General features: G+C 41.2%; 1 protein-coding gene across 1 annotated transcript in view; it reads right to left on the bottom strand.

The window, feature by feature from the left end:
* Positions 1-3,482: 3,482 nt before the first annotated feature.
* pygma (phosphorylase, glycogen, muscle A) overlaps positions 3,483-20,863 on the bottom strand; it is a 31,544-nt gene continuing 14,163 nt past the window's right edge. Inside the window, exons 11-20 of the mRNA XM_063203738.1 lie at positions 20,014-20,177; positions 18,649-18,763; positions 18,191-18,292; positions 17,748-17,895; positions 16,511-16,569; positions 8,577-8,718; positions 6,334-6,541; positions 5,501-5,635; positions 4,735-4,801; positions 3,483-4,362 (exon numbers count right to left, since the gene is read on the bottom strand). Of these exons, the coding sequence (XP_063059808.1) occupies positions 4,213-4,362; positions 4,735-4,801; positions 5,501-5,635; positions 6,334-6,541; positions 8,577-8,718; positions 16,511-16,569; positions 17,748-17,895; positions 18,191-18,292; positions 18,649-18,763; positions 20,014-20,177 (1,290 nt within the window). The 3' untranslated portion in view covers positions 3,483-4,212. The remainder of the gene's footprint in view (positions 4,363-4,734; positions 4,802-5,500; positions 5,636-6,333; positions 6,542-8,576; positions 8,719-16,510; positions 16,570-17,747; positions 17,896-18,190; positions 18,293-18,648; positions 18,764-20,013; positions 20,178-20,863) is intronic.

The raw sequence follows: 20,863 nt of genomic DNA, 5'->3' as shown, positions 1-20,863 counted from the left end.
TGGGATTTATTTCTTGGGATTTCTTTGGGATTTTTTTTTTGGGACCGGGATGGGACGGGAGTGAAAATCCACTCTCGTGTCATGCTCTAACCCCTACCCCTCTGTCTTAACGTGAATTGAGACGCCACTAGGCCTACCCCTACACATGGACGCGCAAAATGGAGGAGAAGGGGAACGGCGTAGGGCTAAGGTGTGAAATGGGATTCAGCATAAATTGTGGAACTACTTAAAAAATGCAGTACAATACCTTGATGAATGATCATGTGACCATTGAGAAATGCATAAATGAAAGCTAGTGTGGATCCACAAGTGCATCATGACATTTGTCTGCTCAGAATATGTTCTTTATCTGCTGTAGCTTTGGGCCTATCGGGTCTAAAATCTGAAGTGAAAGCCCAACTGGAAACTCCTTTTCCCATTGTCATTGTGACACAACACTCCACAGCACACAACAATATTGCATTTATGCCTCACCCGTCAAGTATCCCTGGACCACTCTGTGCTGCATGGTTTGCAGATAGGCTATAGATCTTCATTGTCCTCATCTACACACACATACAGTAGACATACAGTACATACTCACAGATATACGTATTTGCGCATACACACATCTTCTTATCCACATGCACACACATTCATTCATGCCGGTGCACGTATGCAGACTATGCACATACGCGCGCACACACACACACACACACACACACACACACACACACACACACACACACACACACACACACACACACACACACACACACACAAACACACACACACGGATAAACAGGAATACTAGTCCCCTGATGTTTGAGTTTTGACTAAAAAAGAACACTGCCGTTTGACGGTTAGCTGTTAAAGGATAACTTCACCTCTGCCAATTTCAACATGCAGTTGTAATGCTCACACTACCCTGGAATTGTCAGTACCTGAGATTTTTTTTTTTCAGCCTTTTCCGAGATCCTGGGAATTGTAATGGGGGCAGGCACTTGTTTACATTTCAAAAAACATCTTGATTTGTTCCCAATAACATCCAAATGGTTATGCAACGTCAGCAGACAACTAGCAAACAGCGATACCTTTTGGAATAATATTTGGAGTAGGCCTATGTTAAGAAAGTTTTAATATAAACAAATTCTGCCCCCATTAGAACAGCTCAGATCTCGGAAAGGGCTGCATTGAAAAACGAGTCGAGGGTAGCGGGAGCGATACGACAGCATATTAAAATGGGCAGAAGTTATCCTATAAGTTCGAGCTTTGTTTCTGGGAACCTCTTGGAACCTTCTGGGGACGGGACGAGGGGCAAGGGGAAGGTGTAGGGGTAGGGGTAGAAATTAGAAATGGGATTTAGCCTTAGTCTGTTTTGGTATTCATTTTTCAAATGATCTCTCAGTTACCATGTATGTTTTTAAAATTGATCGTTTATGACACTTATGCCTTATATTGTCCTTTGTGGTTGTGGTTGACTTTGTTGGATATCAACCTGTTAAGTCGGTAATCACAATGGAAACATTTCCTGGAATCAAAGGCTTAGGACTCAGTGTACCATGGATACCAGTTGAAATGTGAAATCACCAATAAACAATTCTTTTTAACAACTCATCTGAACAAACACAACATACCAGTTAATACTAGTTAGTCTGAAGACCTTTCGAATCTGATACAGAGCTGTGTATTTTGTTTCCCTGCTGTGTCTGAGGAATTTGGTCTGTGGTTGGAGAAACAGCATGAGGTGGCAGAACAGATGACAGTCTGCTCTGTTACCTCTGAGAACTCAACAGTCAGGGACAAGACCATTAAAGGCATTATATTATATTTCTATTCATTAACCCTTCATAGGGCAAGTGACTATATTTGATCACTTCCGATTACCTGCACACCTAACACAAATGCCCCTGCATGCCTCTCTACAAGTGTGTAACTACCAAGTGAGTTATATCAAATTAATCAGGAAACATCAGGCATTTGACTTTTGACTCATCAGCAGTGGCCTGGAGCACTTTTTTTTCAGGTTGGAGCTGAAATGTGTGTGCCTTTTAAAGGGTTAACATGAATGGAAGAATTATGATTATATATTAGCAATATTGTGGCATCATGTGTGACAAGTGTAGCCTATGATTTATTAAAAGGTGGAGTGTGTAATCTTTCTTTTATTTGTTTCCATAATGCTGCCCATTCCATTCATAGATTGAATCATTTCTTAAAGGTACACTGTGCAGGATATGGTCAAAAAAGGTACTGCAACTATGCTGCTCATTGAAACTGGGCTGCCTATTGCCAAATTTGATCTTTTCATGAAAGTTTACTAAGTAATAAACTAATATTTTCTAGTATGGCCCAAGTACTGTCATTTTTGCAGCTAAAATTGGCTATTTCTGGAAATTTTAAATGGCGGACCATGGACAAGATCCCCCTTTTAATGTATGAAAAGTGAAAATGTTCCAGTCACAATGAATACTTTGATGGTGGTGGTAAGTATTCATGAGAAAGGTAACATTAGTGAATGGGTAGCATGCATTCTGGAAATAAACAACTAAACATCTTACACAGTGTACCTTTAATATTCACTACAGTCATCTAATCTTTAATAATAAGTAACAATACTTAACAATAAGTTTTTCACTGTGGCTTGGAAATGTATACTTTTCATGAATGAATTAGGTGGATCATCTCCATATACATCTGCCATTTTTTCACATACCAGTCATTGACATCTTTGGCTATAAAACCAGACCAGACCAACATGAAAAAAGAAATATTGATTTGTGAATGGATAGCATTTTTTCAATAAACTGCTAAAATTAGTAAAGATTTCTTACCAGCACTAAGGTCACACTAGGGCATTTTATTGGACAAATGTGCTGGCCAGTTGCCAAACTACAGACAAGACAGGGAGTTTGGTCCGAGGAGCAACCTGCACCAATGTCGTGTGAAGATTTTGCATTTGTCACGCTCACGTAAGACACAGAGAGTGTTCTTGGCCCGTGAGGACAATGACGGAGGTGACCAATTAAAGAAACCATCTTCAATGATTTACCATCTTTGTGTCGGTGTACTAAACCCTTGCCCCACTCTGTCTCTTGGGGTTAATGTGTGTATGAAAATGTCTCGTGTGTATATATACTATGTTTATTACCTCCGCCAAGGAGATTATGTTTCGGTCACGTTGGTTTGTCTGTTTGTTTGTCTGTCTGTTTGTTTGTTTGTCTGTCAGCAGGATGACTCAAAAAGTCAGAACAGATTTTGATGAAACTTTGTGGAGTTGTTGGAAATGACTAAAGATTCTTCACCATTGCGGGATAGGGTGAATTTTGACATCCCAGTTTCTAACTCCACAAAAAGAAGGCAGAGACAAATAGTCTCATGTTCTATCAATCAACAGCGGATGTCTGCACTCTCTGAGTGCATTTCTAGTTGTTAAAAAAGAGTTTTACAATAAATTGTTTAACATGTGTTTGCACAGTTCAAACATCAAATCACAAGTGTAGTATATTTGATTTGTTTACTGTAGTTTATTGAAAAACAAAAAAAACAACAATCAGTTGTTCACTATAACAGCTTCAACAGACATTTTCTTGGTGGTAACTCGTCATCTTTGTCACGCTACTGGTTATGCCTTTTATGAATTTCCCAACAAGCATAAGTTTAGTACATTCATACATACTCACACTCACACATACTTTTAAAGGGGTAAGTCAGTTATAATGGTAAATGAAATGGTTGCAGACTAAAAACAGGAATATTAACCTGGCTGAAAGACTACAGGTGTTTTCAATGTTTTTTTTCTGATATTTGCATTCATCGCATTGCACAAGAAGATTGACGTCCATGTGGAACACTATCCCTTCCATAAAAATTTAACTTCAATTTCTTCCTGGCGCCTGCAGAACAACTGTTAAACTGTTTTGGGTTGAATATTGACAGATGGCTTTGGTGTCCATCTGGGTGGAGGGTTGAGTCTAAAGTAAGGGAATGGCACACGTCGACCGTAACGAGGCACACACGCATACATAATGTAGAAATTCAGGGTTGTCGTATATATATAGTACAGCTTCACAGACCGTAATTCACCCAAGAGCTCAAAAAGCAGCAACACCACAACTCCTTCTTCTCAACAGAGGTCTTCCATGATGGGCCGGATGCTTTTTTTTACACCTGCACAGCCGCAGTACGCGGGCCAAAGGAAAGGGCGGGTGAATGTGGAGAGCAGCGAGGCTCTCACTTGGGGTCATCGGGAGCGGCGATCTTCTCCAGTGTGGGCTCCACACCCCAGATCTCGCGAGCGTACTGAGAAATGGTGCGGTCGCTGGAGAACTTGCCGCTGCCAGCAATGTTGTAGATCACCTTCTTGGTCCATACCTTGGGGTTCTGTGGGTGTGGGAATTAAGAGGAGAGAGAGGCAGACAAAATACATAAGAGCAGAGAAACCACTATGATCTACTCAAGAATAATGAGTGAGAGTGAGTGAGTGAGTGAGTGTGTGTGTGCGTGTGGGTGGGTGTGTGTGTGTGTGTGTGTGTGTGTGTGTGTGTGTGTGTGTGTGTGTGTGTGTGTGTGTGTGTGTGTGTGTGTGTGTGTGTGTGTGTGTGTGTGTGTGTGTGAGAGAGAAAGAGATAGAGAGAGAGACAAGTATCATCACATCACATGAAAGAATGATGCAAAATTTCTATGCACATAGAGAGAGAGAGAGAAAGAGAGAGAAAGAAAGAGAGAGAGAGAAACTCTTTAACCCATACTGACCTTGTAGACAGCGCTGACATGGTCTTGACATTTAATGTAATCTTCATAATCAGCAAACACCTTGAACCTGAAGAGCAAATCAGTGGGTTTCTCATTACGCCTTTGCTTTGTTTAGCGACACATACTACGTTCAAAAACAATGTAATATTATACTGTAAAACAGAACTGCACAAATTATGTAATCCAGGTAAGACAGCACTGGGCAATTAAGATTAACCTAATTAAACCTAATCAACATTAACTTAATCAACTTCATCTAATCTCATATCATTCACATACAGCACATACTCCAGAGACATGCTCCAGGGACTAAAACCAATACCCTGAAACTAAATTACTGTAATTCAAATAAAAGGATAAAAGTGTGTGTGTGTGTGTGTGTACACTATGTGAGAGTCATCTTTTGTCTTCAGTCCCTGTATTTAAATAACTGTAAGTAACCTAAATAACATGATAAAAAGATAACGTTTTCTTGTTGGTTTCTGGTTTTGTAGTGTAATATTGTATTGTAAAGTAATGTAATGTAATGTAGGGTGTGTGTGTGTGTGTGTGTGTGTGTGTGTGTGTGTGTGTGTGTGTGTGTGTGTGTGTGTGTGTGTGTGTGTGTGTGTGTGTGTGTGTGTGTGTGTCTGCGTTCCTGCATGCGTGCGTGCATGTGTGTGTGCGCGTGCCTTCGTGCGTGCGTGCATGCATGTGTGTGGGCGCGCGTGCATCTGGGTGTGTGTGTGTGAGAGAGAGAGTCTCAGCTGTGATCTTCTGTCCGTACCTGTCGTGGTACATCAGCAGGTCCACGATGTCCTTGAAGAGACCAGGCTCCTTGGGGCTGAAGTAACCTCCGGAGATCTGGTCCATGCACTGCTTCAGCTCAGGGATACGGCTGTAGTAGTCGTGAGCGTTGTAACTGTAGAGAAGAGAGAGAGAGAGACAGCTTAGCTTAGTACCTTAGTGATGACCTCCGCCAAGATGAACATATGAACTTATATGTTCATGTCTGTCTGTTTGTCTGTCACTATGACTGCCTGTCTGTCTGTCGGTCTGCCTGCCTGCATGTCTGTCTGTCTGTCTGTCTGTCTGTCTATGTGTCTGTCTGTCTGTCTGTCTATGTGTCTGTCTGTCTGTGTGTCTGTCTGTCTGTCTATGTGTCTGTCTATGTGTCTGTCTGTCTGTCTGTTCAGATCCTGATCCAGGATGTCTGAGTCCTGTCTTGAGTCCTGGAAATTAAAAAAATAATAATTTGTCACCATTGTGAGATTTTGAATGTTGTACTAAGTGTTGTCAAGTTTGTTGCAGAGTAATTCTTGTTGTGGCCAAGGTGGGTGGTGTAGTGATACAAATCTGTCCATAAGATGGAGCCAAAGTACAAGTATAGCCAGAGGCATGCAGGGGCTTCATGTGCTGCTGTTTATCACAGAAAAGAATCACCTTATTCAGTCTTACCCCCAGAGACGGTTTTACTAATAGGCACAATTGCCTATAGGCAACCCCAACAGTCAGCCACACCATGGTAAATGCCAGCACAATTAATTCAAGAGGGTCCCATGTACAGTATGTACGTATTTCGCCTAGGGCCCCCAAACTGGTTGAACTGCCACTGCTCACCCCTTCTTATCCATTTCATCTACGTCCTCCACTCTCATGCCGAAGATGAAGAGATTGCCCTCGCCAGCCTCCTCATTCATCTCCACGTTGGCACCGTCCATGGTACCAATGGTAAGGGCACCGTTCAGCATGAACTTCATGTTGCCAGTGCCAGAGGCCTCTGTGCCGGCTGTGGAGATCTGCTCGGACAGGTCGGCAGCGGGAATGGCTAAGAGAGAATAGGGAAAAGATCGTTGAGTAAGCACACATAGCCAATGTACTGAATGGGTATATTGTATGTCTTTTGGTGTTGTTGTGTTTTATTATGACACTGTCCACTTTCCCTGTCACAGAAAGAAAGAAAGAAAGAAAGAAAGAAAGAAAGAAAGAAAGAAAGAAAGAAAGAAAGAAAGACACTTTTTCATTTCAAATGGGCTAGAATCAGTAGTGGAAAGCAACGTGTGAAAGTAAGTATTGGCATTTATTCCCTCTACCTCTGAACATTATTTTCCTTTTGAACATGTCTACCTTGTTGAAATGGCATTGCAATAAGCCTCAGTGGCTTCAATGAATTAGTTCAAATCAATATGTTCAAGGCCTTTTGCTTTCTGAACCCAGCATGTCCAGCACTGCCTAAAACTGCTTGAGAACACAGCATAGGCAAATTGTTCAATGCTCTAACAGTCAGATGCTGCTTTTCTGACACGGAATATCAACTTTTCACTGCAGTTGCTAAATCTCCATAGCACTTTACACAGACATTGTGCTGATTCCAAAACACATTGTTTTTTTTCCAACACGAACACAAAGACAATGTTAGAAGACATAAGGCTAACAAAGCATCAAGTAACAAAGTATCAAGTTTCATCAGTAAATTGAGGAATTAATTATAATCTGAAAATACACAAGAGTTATTTTTGAGAAATTCAGCTCTAAAATATTCATGCTAGTCACTGCAGGATATTAGTGAGACTCAAAGGGATGTGCACCAGAGATCAGGCTTTTTTAAAGAAAAGAAGAAAGCAGGAGACCTAGGTGGATTAGCCCACCCAAGTCTTCATTTTCTAAAAAAAAATCTAATCTTAAAGGTCCTTATTATAAAGAGAGGTGATAAAACAATCCTGCAGTAGTCCGCAGAGAGGCTCTCGTGCTGAGTCTCAAAGGAAAGTTAATATCTGCGATTGACACCATAAAATTACCACTGATACAGCCAGAATGAAATCAGAAAAGATTCTGGGTTGAAGATGGAGAGATAATGTTGTGTGAGTTGGTAGTTCATGTCGAAAACACTACGACAGAGTGATGCAAAATCCCAATGCACAGCTGAAGGACCTGAAAGAGGCTCGAAACTCGTGACAGCTCTAGACTTAGACAGTGGTCATGATACAAAATATTTGCCATAATAAAATTTCAGGGAATCCCATTCAAATTCGTTGGGCCTTTTCTATAATACAGTGTATATATACATAGTGTATACATATACTGTATATACTATGTATATCTACATTATAGATACAGTATATGCAATTTCGCAACTGTAGAGGATGTATGAGCACTTGTTTAACATCTTGGCTTCTTTGCAGCACTGTGACAAAATGAAATGCTTGCTTTGGCTGCTTACGAGGTATGTAATTTACACAAAGACAAAAGAAACCATAAGCGTGGGAGGGAACGCTTCTATTTTTATCGTAACGGCATTGGCACACTTCCCCCATGGGGACTCAAACTGGGGCCAATTTAATCACTAAAAAACAAGAGGCAAGAGACCCACAGCCTTGTTCCAAACCATGCAAGACCTACTTAGGCTGGGAAGCAGTGTCATGCTGGTGGGGTTTAGGGGTGGGTGCGTTTAAGTGCTGAGAAGGTGATGAATCACATGCACAACACTTTAATCACAAAAATGTTCACTTTGTCAATACAGACTATGCTTCAATGGAATTTTTTATTATTTCACAAGAAAAAAAAATTCCGGCCTTCCTGGAAAATGAATAATTTACTTTTTTTTAACCGTGATATGTGAAATGTAACAGAAATCACATAAGGCAGAGAGACTGGTGGAATGTGAACAAGCAGATAACACGTTTTTATTGCTTCCTCAACCATGGTAACCGTGCTGTGAGCCATAAGCTAAACTTTTGTTAACCATTTAAGTTAACAAGTTAACAGTTGTGTGCGTGTGTGTGCGTGTGTGTGTGTGTGTGTGCGTGCGTCCATGTGCGCGTGCGTGTGTGTGTGTGTGTGTGTGTGCGTGTGTGTGTGTGTACCTTTCTCGGCCAGAGTGACCCTGTAGTTCTCCAGGAAGATGACCTTGAGGCGGTCGCCCACCACGGGGTCGTTGTTGACCACCTCGCCGATGGCCGTGATGAGGCGGATGATCATCTTAGCCGTGTGGTAGCCAGGGGCAGCCTGTCAACACCAAACACACATTTAAAAGGTGCCCAACATGTAAAACGCAGCTGTGCATGTTACTGCTCACACGTGCAGAGGCCTGCATTGTAATATCCTACAATGAGTTGCGCCCAGCGCAACGCTTCCCCTGGTACCCCAGCCCTATTGTGGCACCGCCCCCTGCTGACAAAAAATCTGCAAAACGATTCTGAAAGCTGACAAAAACTGCTGATAAAGGTGATTATAGGGTGTTATATTTGACATATTGGTGTCAATAACGTGACATGCAACAGCATAACATGTTTGTAGCTATTTTATAACCATTTTCACATGTTTACAGCATAATGTCTTCCTCTATGTGATTGTTAAAATCAATGCTTTTATGTTACATTTATTATGTACGTAAATATGCGTTAACATTAACTCAGTTTATCCCAATTTTCCCAATGTCCACTTATTTATTTTTTTTAAATACATGTATGCAAACTCTATTCAAATTACTTTTATAGCATGAACATTTTAATAAATAACCCTCCATTTTGAATTCTACGCACTTCAATCTCTGTGTACAACTTAATGGTAATTGTATTTTATTTACAGACGTTGCTTATGGTACACAGTCTGGCAGAGGTGGACAAAACACACAGCATGCTCGTTAAACACTTCACATGGCCTTGTTGAAATATGACTGCTTTTGAAGTAGTGTTGTGAAGTAGTCAGCCAGCACTGTTAACCATTTAACCTAAAATGAGCAGTTGAGTTGAGTACTTAACGAGGGTACTGTGTGTGTGTGTGTGTGTGTGTGTGTGTGTGTGTGTGTGTGTGTGTGTGTGTGTGTGTGTGTGTGTGTGTGTGTGTGTGTGTGTGTGTGTGTGTGTGTCTAAAACACAGTAGAAAAATCCATTTTATCACTGGTGTTCTGCAGAGGAAATATGTCTGGTGGGCCGTGGGTGTTGCACTGCTAATGACACACCTCTGCTATTGATTAATTACAGTTTCCAAAATGTTAAAATGTCTTCAGAGTGAATGTCGGATGCAGTCAGTTGTTATTTTTTTCATCATGGAGCTCTAAGTGGTATATAGATCCTGCTGTCTTCTTTGATGGAGGCTCTTTGAAGCTTTAGCCTGCAGCGAGCAGCAAATCCATCCCCACATATAACATTATTTTCCATCTCATTCACTTTAATTCCCCCCTGTATTTTTTATTACGCGGAAATGGAAAGGAACTGAATTAAGTCAGGAGACTGACTGGAGTTATGACTCCTATTTATCTGCTGTGTCACGTTTGGAATTACAATGTCCCGTCCCGTCCCCCATTTTAAGACTTTAAAAACTTGCAAAGAGGTTCCGGGTTCGCGCGCGACATGTGAGGCTGCGTGGTTCTCGGGCTCAGCGGGCATATTTTATTTAATTGTATTTGTCAGTGTGCAAAGTGGCAATTTATAGTGAAATTGGGCGTCTGAATGTTTTGTGGAACTTTTGAAGGACAGAAATTGCAGTAAGGACTATTTCCCTTGTTTCCTCACCTTTGTTTCAAAATGGCTAGCTCTAACCGAGCAAAACCAGCTACTAGCAGAAAAGCTAACACCGATGCTGACCCACAACAACCTTCCCCGGACTTCGTTGAGAAAATAATGTCGGCGATTGAATCGTTGGGCACGAAAATTGACACTCAAACTACTGCTCTTCGCCAAGAAATAACCTCAGTTCGCCAGGAGTTGCACACGACTGTCAGCCCATTGCAGTCTGCTAACACTGAGAACGCCAAGCGCATTGACGACCTCGAGCAGTCTACCTCGGAGTGGAGCTCCACTGTCGTAAGTCTGGAATCAACAGTGAAAAGGCTGCAGGCTGAAGTGCAAAGGCTATCCGATAAATGTCTTGACTTGGAAGGCCGTAGCCGACGTCAAAATATTCGGTTGGTGGGGATAGAGGAAGGCAAAGAAGGAAACAACGCGCGGCGATTCTGTGCGACAGTATTGAAGGAGATGCTGGGTCTGGATGACACTCCACGTCTAGATCGCGCCCACCGATCACTAGCGGAGAAGCCGCCTCCGGGGGAGAAGCCAAGACCTTTCATAATCCGAGTGCACCATGAAGACGTCAAGGAGGACATCCTTCGCATCTCAGCTCAGAAGAAAAAGCTGTTCTACGAGGAGAGGCGCGTGTACATCTTTCCGGATTTCACCGCAGATGTATCCAAGAGGCGAGCCGCTTTTAAAGAGGCGAAAGAGCTTCTTAAGGATCTCAAGGGTGTCAAGTATGGTATGCGCTTTCCGGCTACACTTCGGATCACGTTTGCAAAGGTGGAAAATTCCTTCACCGTTCCTGCAGAAGCCATCTCTTACATTGAGGAGAACATTCTGCCGCATACTGAGGTATCATAGGTCAGCCTACTACAAGTCTGCATAGGCCTAATAGACAATATTGACTGCTTTTTCTTCTTTCTCACATTTGTGCAAAAATGAAAAACATATTGTAGCTTTATTTTGTGGTTTATGCCTGAGACCTCAGAGGTCATAATTTATTTACATGTAGGCTACCTCAAGCACTAGGCCTATAATTGTCCCTATTTTTCATCATCTTTTATTAAAAAATTTTTTTTTTTTTTTTAATTAGGCGCCACAACTAACAGATAAAAATGTTTTCTGTTCTGACTTAGCCTACTTCCCTTTTTGTTTTACCATTTCTGTTTTCCTTGTGGCTTTCAGCCACCTATTAGGCCACCTTTTTTCAACCATCTTATTTTTTATAGGCCTACACCATCCGTAGAGGCCAGTTATTATTTTTGGTAGGCCCAATATTTTGGACTTTTAAAAGCATTTGCCATTTATGCACATACGTTTCTGTTTTGCCCGCTGTGCTTTGGGTCAGGTTTTTACTATGTTACAGACCCAAGCTGGAGATGTGAGACATGTGGGGCTTGCTGCCCAAGGGTTTAAGCACTGTGTTTGGGATAGTGCAGGTGGGTGGGGGGGTAAATGGGTTGTGCTTCCCTGTTACTTTTATGTGTACTGTATTGTTTTTTTTCTGTGCCCAATTGTAGTTCCACCTTTCATGTTCATTTGCCAGAGCCAAAATCAAAATGTCATGCTCAGATTAATATGTCCATGTCATATAACCTGCAATATTGATTATGGTTAATCCACATATACCTTCTGGGGGAAAAGGCCAGTCTGTTAACTTCACTAATTGGAATGTGAAGGGACTTAATCATCCTATTAAACGCAGTAAGGTCCTTACCCACCTTAAAAATTTGAAAACCGATATAGCATTTTTAACTGAGACACATATGCGCAATTCAGATCATGTTGGTCTGAAGAGAGGCTGGGTTGGTCAGGTATTTCACTCATGTTTTGCGAGCAAGTCCAGGGGTGCTGGAATTTTGATCAACAAATCAGTTTTGTTTGCAGCTTCTGAAACCATTTCAGATCCACAGGGGCGTTTTGTTATTGTTGTAGGTAAACTTTACAATCGACCTGTCATATTGGCTTGTGTTTACGCACCCAACTGGGACGATTCTAAATTTATGAACGACTTTCTGTCACGCTTACCTTACCTGGACACTCATCAGCTGATTTTATCTGGGGACTGTAATTGTGTGATTAATCCTGAATTAGATAGATCATCAACCCGCCCAATTAATAAATCTAAAACAGCTGAATGTTTGGAGAAATTTCTGCAATCCCATGGCATAGCTGACCCCTGGAGATTCCTTTACCCTACAAGGACAGAATATTCTTTTTTTTCGCCTGTTCATCATACATATTCCCGCATAGATTATTTTTTCATACACAAGTCCTTACTTTCACTGATTCACAAGTGTGATTATAATAGTATTGTGATATCTGATCATGCCCCTGTCACACTGTCATTGATCCTCCCCAACCATAGGCCTAGTAGATTTAGATGGAGACTCAACCCATTGCTTTTGTCAGAAGAATGGTTTGTTACCTTCATTAATACTCAAATAGACATCTTCTTGGAAACCAATGTGAATGAAACAACTTCCCCCTCCTTGATTTGGGAGGCCCTGAAAGCTTTCTTGAGGGGACAAATTATTTCTATCAATGCTTCAGTACAAAAAGTGCGATTGGCCAGACAGGCAGAACTTTCAGAACTTATCCTAGGTGTGGACAAAGTATGTGCTACCGCCCCAACTCCAGAGCTGTTTAAACAGCGAACAATGTATCAGGCTGAATTTGACATGCTCTCAACTGGTCTGGCAGAACGAGCCTTATTGAAAAATAGGCATAGGTCATATGAGTATGGAGAGAAACCTGGTAGAGCCCTTGCCTACAGTTTAAGACAGATGTCTACAAGCTATGTCATTGGTCAAATTGAATCTGAAACAGGATTAGTGTCAGATCCTTCTGATGTCAACAGACAGTTCAGTGAATTCTATAGCAAATTATATTCATCCGAAGAGCCCTCTGATCAGAACACGATGAAGTCATTTTTTGCAGACTTAGATCTACCTACTGTCGATGAGACCATTAGAGAGTCACTAGATGACCCTTTTTCTCTGGAGGAAATTAATCACGCCATCAGATGTATGCAAAGTGGAAAATGTCCCGGTCCAGATGGCTTTCCTACAGAATTTTATAAGAAGTTTTCAGCTAAGCTTAGTCCCTTGCTTATGGCAGTATTTGAGGACAGCTTTTCTTCCAAGAGTCTTCCTCCAACTTTACGCCAAGCGTCGATATCTTTGTTACTGAAAAAGGACAAGGATCCTGTTAAATGTTCCTCGTACCGTCCTATAAGCCTCCTCAATGTTGATGTTAAGATTTTGGCCAAAATGCTTGCTCTCCGCCTGGAAACTGTCCTGCCCTCACTTGTGTCTAGCGACCAAACTGGTTTCATCAAAAACAGACAACTGTTTTTCAATATTAGGCGTGTATTTAATATTCTTTATACACCATCCTCAACCCAGGTGCCTGAGGTACTTTTAGCTCTGGATGCGGCCACAGCTTTTGACCGTGTGAGCTGGGAATATTTATTTTACACTCTGCAACAGTTTGGTTTTGGCAACACTTTTATTTCTTGGGTAAAATTGCTGTACACCTCACCTTTGGCTTCAGTTAGGACTAATGACACATACTCACCTTACTTTCCCCTACAGCGTGGGACTAGACAGGGGTGCCCCCTGTCCCCATTGCTTTTTGCATTGGTCATGGAACCTCTTGCAGCTACCATTAGAGGGCAAACAAATATTAAGGGAATTTCAAGGGCACAGAGGGAACACAAAATTTCCCTGTATGCTGATGATGTCCTTCTTTTTATATCAGACCCTGCAACATCCATTCCACATATACTAAATACTTTAAGAGTTTTTGGTAGCTTTTCTGGTTATAAGCTAAATCTTGACAAAAGTGAGCTCCTTCCTATTAACACAGCTGCTAGAAAACTGTCATTTAATTCATTGCCTTTTAAAGTTTCCTATGAAGGTTTGAAATACCTGGGTGTGTATGTTACCAAGTCTCACTCTCAGCTTATTAAGGCCAATTTTATTCCACTTTTGGAACGTACTCAACAGGACCTCAACCGCTGGTCTACATTGCCCTTATCCTTGGCTGGGCGCATCAGTATAATTAAGATGAACATCCTCCCTAAATTTTTATTTCTTTTTCAATGTATTCCTTGTTTTCTCACAAAAATATTTTTTGCTAAAATTGATAGTGTTGTTTCTTCTTTTATTTGGAATAACAAAAGGCCAAGGATAAGAAAGCTGTTTCTTCAAAGACCAAAAATAACTGGCGGGATGGCTTTACCAAATTTCCAAATTTATTACTGGGCAGCCAATATCAGGTGTCTTTTGTATTGGTTTTGGGACCCCTCCCAAAATAACGCTCCTGGCTGGCTACACATTGAATCTAGCTCTTGCAGCCCAGTCTCATTGTCCGCTCTTCTATGTTCATCGATTCCCTTGCATTCACCCCAGGCTTGTCAGAACCCGGTTCTGCTTCACTCCTTGAAGATTTGGTCTCAGTTCCGTAAACACTATGGTTTAGTATCCTTGTCAATCCATGCTCCAATTATGGCCAACCGTCTTTTCCCAGCCTCACTTTTGGATCATACATTCAGTCAGTGGTTTCAAAGTGGGGTATTGAATATTAAAACATTATTTAAAGATGGCATATTTATGTCCTTTGATCAAGTTAGAGAAACGTTTCATTTACCATCAAATAATTTCTTCAGATATCTTCAGGTCAGACATTTTGTACAGAGTCACTTCACTGAATTTCCCTCAATACCACAGACATCTCCCTTGGATGCAATCCTAGAGGTACAGCCTGGAATTAGAGGAACCATATCAAGGTTGTATGCAAGGATATTTGATTTGGAAACTTGCTCATTGATGATAGTAAAGGAAAACTGGGAGAAGGATATGGGTGTTGATATTGCAGATGAGCAATGGTCTGATATACTCCAAAGAATTCACTCCACGTCTATTTGTGCTAGACATAGTTTAATTCAATTTAAGATTGTGCACAGGCTCCACATGTCTAAGGTTAAGCTATCCAAAATGTATCCAGAGGTAAATCCTATTTGCGACAGATGTAAACAGGCCCCCGCCACTCTTTTCCACACATTTTGGTCCTGCTCTAGTCTAACTTCATTCTGGACCTCCATATTTGAAGCATATTCAAAAATCACAGGTGTAAATATAGATCCTTGCCCTTTTATTGGACTTTTTGGTGTTCCTTCAGAAATTCTTCCAATTCAAAGGTCTGAACTAAATTGCATTGCCTACTCTTCACTTCTAGCACGACGCCTCATTCTTTTGAATTGGAAAAGTGACAAACCTCCATCTTTTGGTAGATGGATTTGTGATGTCATGTTTTTCCTCAAGGTAGAAAAGATTAGATACACATTGAATGGGTCAACAAACAAGTTTCATGTTATATGGCAATCATTCATTTCATATGTTGAACAGCTGACAATGCTGGTTGTGTAATGCATTCATTCATTATGTGCTTGGTCTTTGTCAATATCCTGTAAAATAACTCTGTGCTTGCCTTATACCAACAAATACGTCTTCTACAATATGGCAGCCCCCAGCTCTTAAAAATGTCTTAATTTCTTTTGAGATCCTGTGCAGAACATTGGACAATTAACATGGACTCTGAGTAATTTTTCTTTTCAGGAAGAATATGGTGACTATTTTTTATGGGCCCCTTTTTTGTTGTTTTTTTTGTTGTTGTTTGTTTTATTTGTCTGCTCTTTGTTGTCTATTTTGTATTCAATCCTTCATGTTGATTGTTTGGTATTTGGAGGAAAAAAAGCTCAATAAATAAACATTGACTAAAAAAAAATAAAAAAAACTTGCAAAGAGTGTTGGAGCAATTTAAAAAGTTATACAAAAAATATATATTTTTGTTAGTGCCCTGAAGGGCCCACCAAGTCATCCCATACCTGTACACCATTGTGTACCTTGGGTCTACTTGGTGTAATCCAGAGAGTAGATCCAGATCAAATAAGTCGCTGAAAAAGTGCTTGGTTTGGTAAACATCCAATTGTTGACGTCACCTATTCAGTATCTTGTTAGAGTCTCTTGTATCAGAGTCTTGGGGTGTACATGAGAATGGAAGAATTAGGAAACTAGGAAACTAGGAAATTAGAAAGAATTACTGCAGGGTGGGGCATGGGTATGCTGTATGTAAAGTTGAGGAACAAACTGTCTTTACGGATGTACTGTGTGTACTTTATGTCTCTGTGAGACGCAAGACACCAACTCCTGACAATGTAAACTTTGGAGTTATGGACCACCTATGCTGTAGTAGAGCATGCAATAGTAACAGTCCTGTACCTTGCCACCGATCATGATGGTCCTAGGCACCCATGCCTTGTTTGGCTCCTTCTTGATGCCTATGGAAGACATGTCCAACCATGGACAGTTAGTACTGTGGACTTGACCATTCGTTATAAGCAACACTACCATAGAAAGCCAAAATATAGTACATACATAATTTGATGACATTGCAGTAAGTTCACATTGACTGTCAAATATACATGTATATAAAAAAGTCTGTATGAAATGGCTTGCTTTTTCCCACTGCAAAAGTACAGAAAAGAATCACCTCCATTTTATACAGTACATACACAATGTCTGGCTGGGATAGGATGGCAACTTGAAATGCTTAGTTTCTTTGCCACTCGAAAAAATTTGAAGGTTCCTTAAAAACATTCAGTTGGGTTGTGGTTTCCTGGTGAACCAGAAGCTATGTGTTGACGCCCAGGGGGCTGGGCTACACAAACCTTCTGGTACACCTGTGATTCGCTCTCCTCCTCCGTTTACGAAATAAACGGGGCAGCACGACGAATCAGGATCGTAGGGAGAGATTTCAGTGGGTATGACGTTTATCGAACGCAACTCCCTCCCCCAGGGTAGTTCGGCTGTGCCCGCCCCCTCCCTGAATCACAACAGTAATGGCGGCGTGCGAGGAGTTATCATGCGTCGGGATGGAAGCAGTAATTTCAGCGGTGTTATCCAAAATATCTCAAGTTGATTTTCTAAAGGATGTTGTTCTGTTTTGGTTCCCGACCTGGCAGCGCTTACGTGACGACACGTCCTACGTCACAAAGCTTCAACGTGAGTGGTCGAAGTGTCATGTCATTCATATGAGGTTGCTCCAACCGCGTGCAAGCATCTTTTGACTAAACCCCGCCTGCGGAGAGGCGTGAAAGGGCAGTGTGCCAGTAGCCTGTTACTTACAGGCTACTGGTTCACCAGGAAAGGGTTGTGGTGCAACCTAATTGAATTGTAATTTGTCAGGACTCATAAGTGAACCATACTGAGAGCACATCAATAAAGTACGTTTCAGTACGGTTCACTTCCGAGGAGTCTGGGTATGCTTTGGATGAAAGGTCTGAGTGAAAGGTCTGAGTACGCTTAAATGGCTAAAAGGGACCAAGTGTGAAAACACCGTTGGGTTCCTTAGGGAACTTTTAGGAGTTCCCCCCCCAGGCTGAAGGACGTGACCCTGGTCCTCCTGGCGTACTAAGAGCTGTCTATGGAAGCAGAGGTGAGCTAAGGGATCACTCACGGTTGTAGAAGGTGATGATGTGCAGGCAGTTCAGCAGCTGCCTCTTGTACTCGTGGATTCTCTTGACTTGGATGTCAAACATGGAGTTGGGGTTGATCTTGACTTTGTAGTGCTCCTCAAGGTGCACGGCAAACTTCATCTTGTTCTCCTGAACAATTAAAAAAACCCATGTGTGAGTGGTTGCTCCATACTGCTGTGTGTAAGTGCTGCACACAACACATTTGCAAGTAAGATACGGAATCACATTGAGACACACACATAGATATAGAGATGGTTTACTCGATAGGGACCATGTCTATTGAAATACATATGAAAATACGATGAAAATATGCCAGAATTAGCAAAATTGCTACTTTTCACATAACATCATTTGTGGGCTATAATAAAGCATGAAGGAATGGAAGTACAGTTTCAGCCCATGACTTCCCGAGATCAGGCTTTACCTGCTTGATGGCGGCAATATCACGGATGAATCCATCATCATTCACAAACGCCTCCAGTTTTCTCAGCTGGTCAAGATCACGGATGAAATCCTCTCCGATTTTCTGAAAAGTGCAAACCAAACAAACCATCATTGTAGTAACCTCCGTGAACACTCCCATTCACACAGGTTCATGGTAGTCAAAGGACCTGTTGCAAATCCATTTTTGATTTAAAAAGGTGAAATAATGTCTCAAATGTCCATATTGAACCCTTTGACCATCAACAGTGCAATAATGTCAATATGGTCAGCGGCGTATGCTGTAGTATTCATGTCTGTCAATGAAAATTGACAGTTTACACAAGGAAGAGCGCGACACTGTTTCTCCACTTTTTATTTTTCTTGGTGCTGACGTTTCGGCACTAAGACCTTCATCAGAAAAGGAAAATTGGGAATGCCAGTGAGGAGAGTTTCCTTTACCTCTGCAATGACTTCAGCCAGGCCTGGGTTGCACATGACCAGCCAGCGACGTGGAGTGATGCCATTGGTCTTGTTCTGGAACTTGTGGGGGTCCATTTCATAGAAGTCCTTAAACCTGTGTAGACCGGGCCACCATTAAAGACTTAACACCACCTTCAGTTATAGGAATGCAGACGTATGTGTAACTGAGGTCATCTGTGCTAGTTTGTCACTCTGGGCTTGAACCTGCCGCCTACGAGTCAACACTCTAGTCAGGACATGGGAGGCACAGCGCGATATCGCGGGGCTAAAGGTTCAGACCGTTAGCACAGCACTACCGATACTGAATGAGGCTTTCTATCGCAGAACTCTACTAGTTGGCATCCGTTACATAAGCAGATATGTGTAAATAAGTGGATTTATGCCATATTGTACAGTATGTGGTAGATAGGCTATGCTGTTAGGAAACATTACTTTCCTTCGGGATCAATAAAGTGTCTCTTCTCTACTTTACACTGTACTCCAAGTAGTGTTTCTTCACCTAATACTAAAGTCAATTATGAGGTCAAGGGAGCATTTTTGGACAAAGAATTTTTTCGCAATCCCTATTTCCTATGTTGCCTGATATGCCTGATTAAAATAACCCCAATATGATGAGGGTTATACATCTACAATCTCTTAAGATTATAATATTTGTTCCTTTGTCTCTCTCTATTTCTCGAGCACATTGAATGACAATTGTGTATCATGCTGTGCTACACAAATACTATTGCCGTTGCTATATTGCAATGTAAATGGCTGTTTTAATGCCAAACGTGAAAAGCAAAGGAAATGTAAATAACCATATAAGTGAATATGAATACTTAATGCAATACTTAATAATGCTAATAATACTATAACTTAACACTTAATGCAACAGTTGTAATATAAACATATGCAAGCATATATTCAATATTTTATTCAAATAGTCCCTTCTCTCCACGACCCCCTACCATAACTCCTTGCCAACCTTTCGTAGTGTATAGTCTAAAAAAAGTAGTGCATTCCACGAAGTGTATCCCCTGGAATGAGGTTTGCAAGCTGTCTATCAGGAGTTATCAGCTAGATACCAATAAACAGATAAATCAGATTTTCAGATAAAGGTTGACATGTACTTTTGCTGAAGAATTTATTGCAGCTTGTCTTATATATTCATTTATTCATTGCCTACAAATGAACTGTTAGAGCAGTGCTTGTGTGCGTGTGTGCGTGTGTGCATGTGTGTGCGTGTGTGCATGTGTGTGCGTGTGTGTGTGTGTGTGTGTGTGTGTGTGTGTGTGTGTGTGTGTGTGTGTGCATGTGTGTGCGTGTGTGTTTTGCATAGGTGTGCAAGACAGCAGGACATACACAGTAGCTTTGAGGATGTCTGAGTGAATGCGAGCCACTCCATTGACGGCGTGGGCACCAACGATACACAGGTGAGCCATGTTGACTCTCTTGCCGCCACCCTCCTCAATAAGGGACATACGCCTCATGCGATCGAAATCACCAGGGTACAGAGAAGCAACACGCTGCACACAGTAAACAGAACACAGAGAGAAAATTAGAATGGAGATAGAGAAGCATACATTTAAAAACTATTTCCCCCCCAAATTTTCCGTCATTCATTCTTATTATGATGTTCTTTCTGAAACTGGTCAAACACAATTTCAAACTTCTGTGCTAACACTGTTACATAGATTTTTGACAATAAAGTACACTTGACTTGACTTGACATTGCCACTTTGAGAGCCTGTTGATTACAACCTGCCTCTTAGGACACAAACTGCCAATGGACAAAAGCAACTCACCCTCACATTGTGTACATCCTTTTTTGTCAACGATGACATCAGCGTCACAGACTAGTTCAAGCGTCACATCTAATGACTGTGTATTCTAATCTATTCTATTCTGTCATATATTGCAATCATATTGCAATTCTATTCTATTCTGTTCTGTTCTTTTCTATCCTATTGCATTCTGCAGTTTTCTCCCCATCATATTAATCATAATAACTCTAACTCTATCATACAAGACATGAAGCTCAATGTGCTCTAACAGTTGGATTAGTCTAAGAAAGATGAGTAGAAACTGCAAATGCTTCTAAAAAGTTAAGGTTGTGTCAGGTGATTAGCTCAGAAGTTAAAATCATGGAATAACAAAGTCAGAAAGTGACACGAAATTGGAAAAAACTATTCTGTTCTATTCTATTATAATG

This window comes from Engraulis encrasicolus, chromosome 7, assembly GCF_034702125.1.
Source record: "Engraulis encrasicolus isolate BLACKSEA-1 chromosome 7, IST_EnEncr_1.0, whole genome shotgun sequence".
NCBI classification, from domain to species: domain Eukaryota; kingdom Metazoa; phylum Chordata; class Actinopteri; order Clupeiformes; family Engraulidae; genus Engraulis; species Engraulis encrasicolus.
Note: the sequence above shows the minus strand (reverse complement) of the source record. Positions and strands in the feature narration are given on the sequence as shown.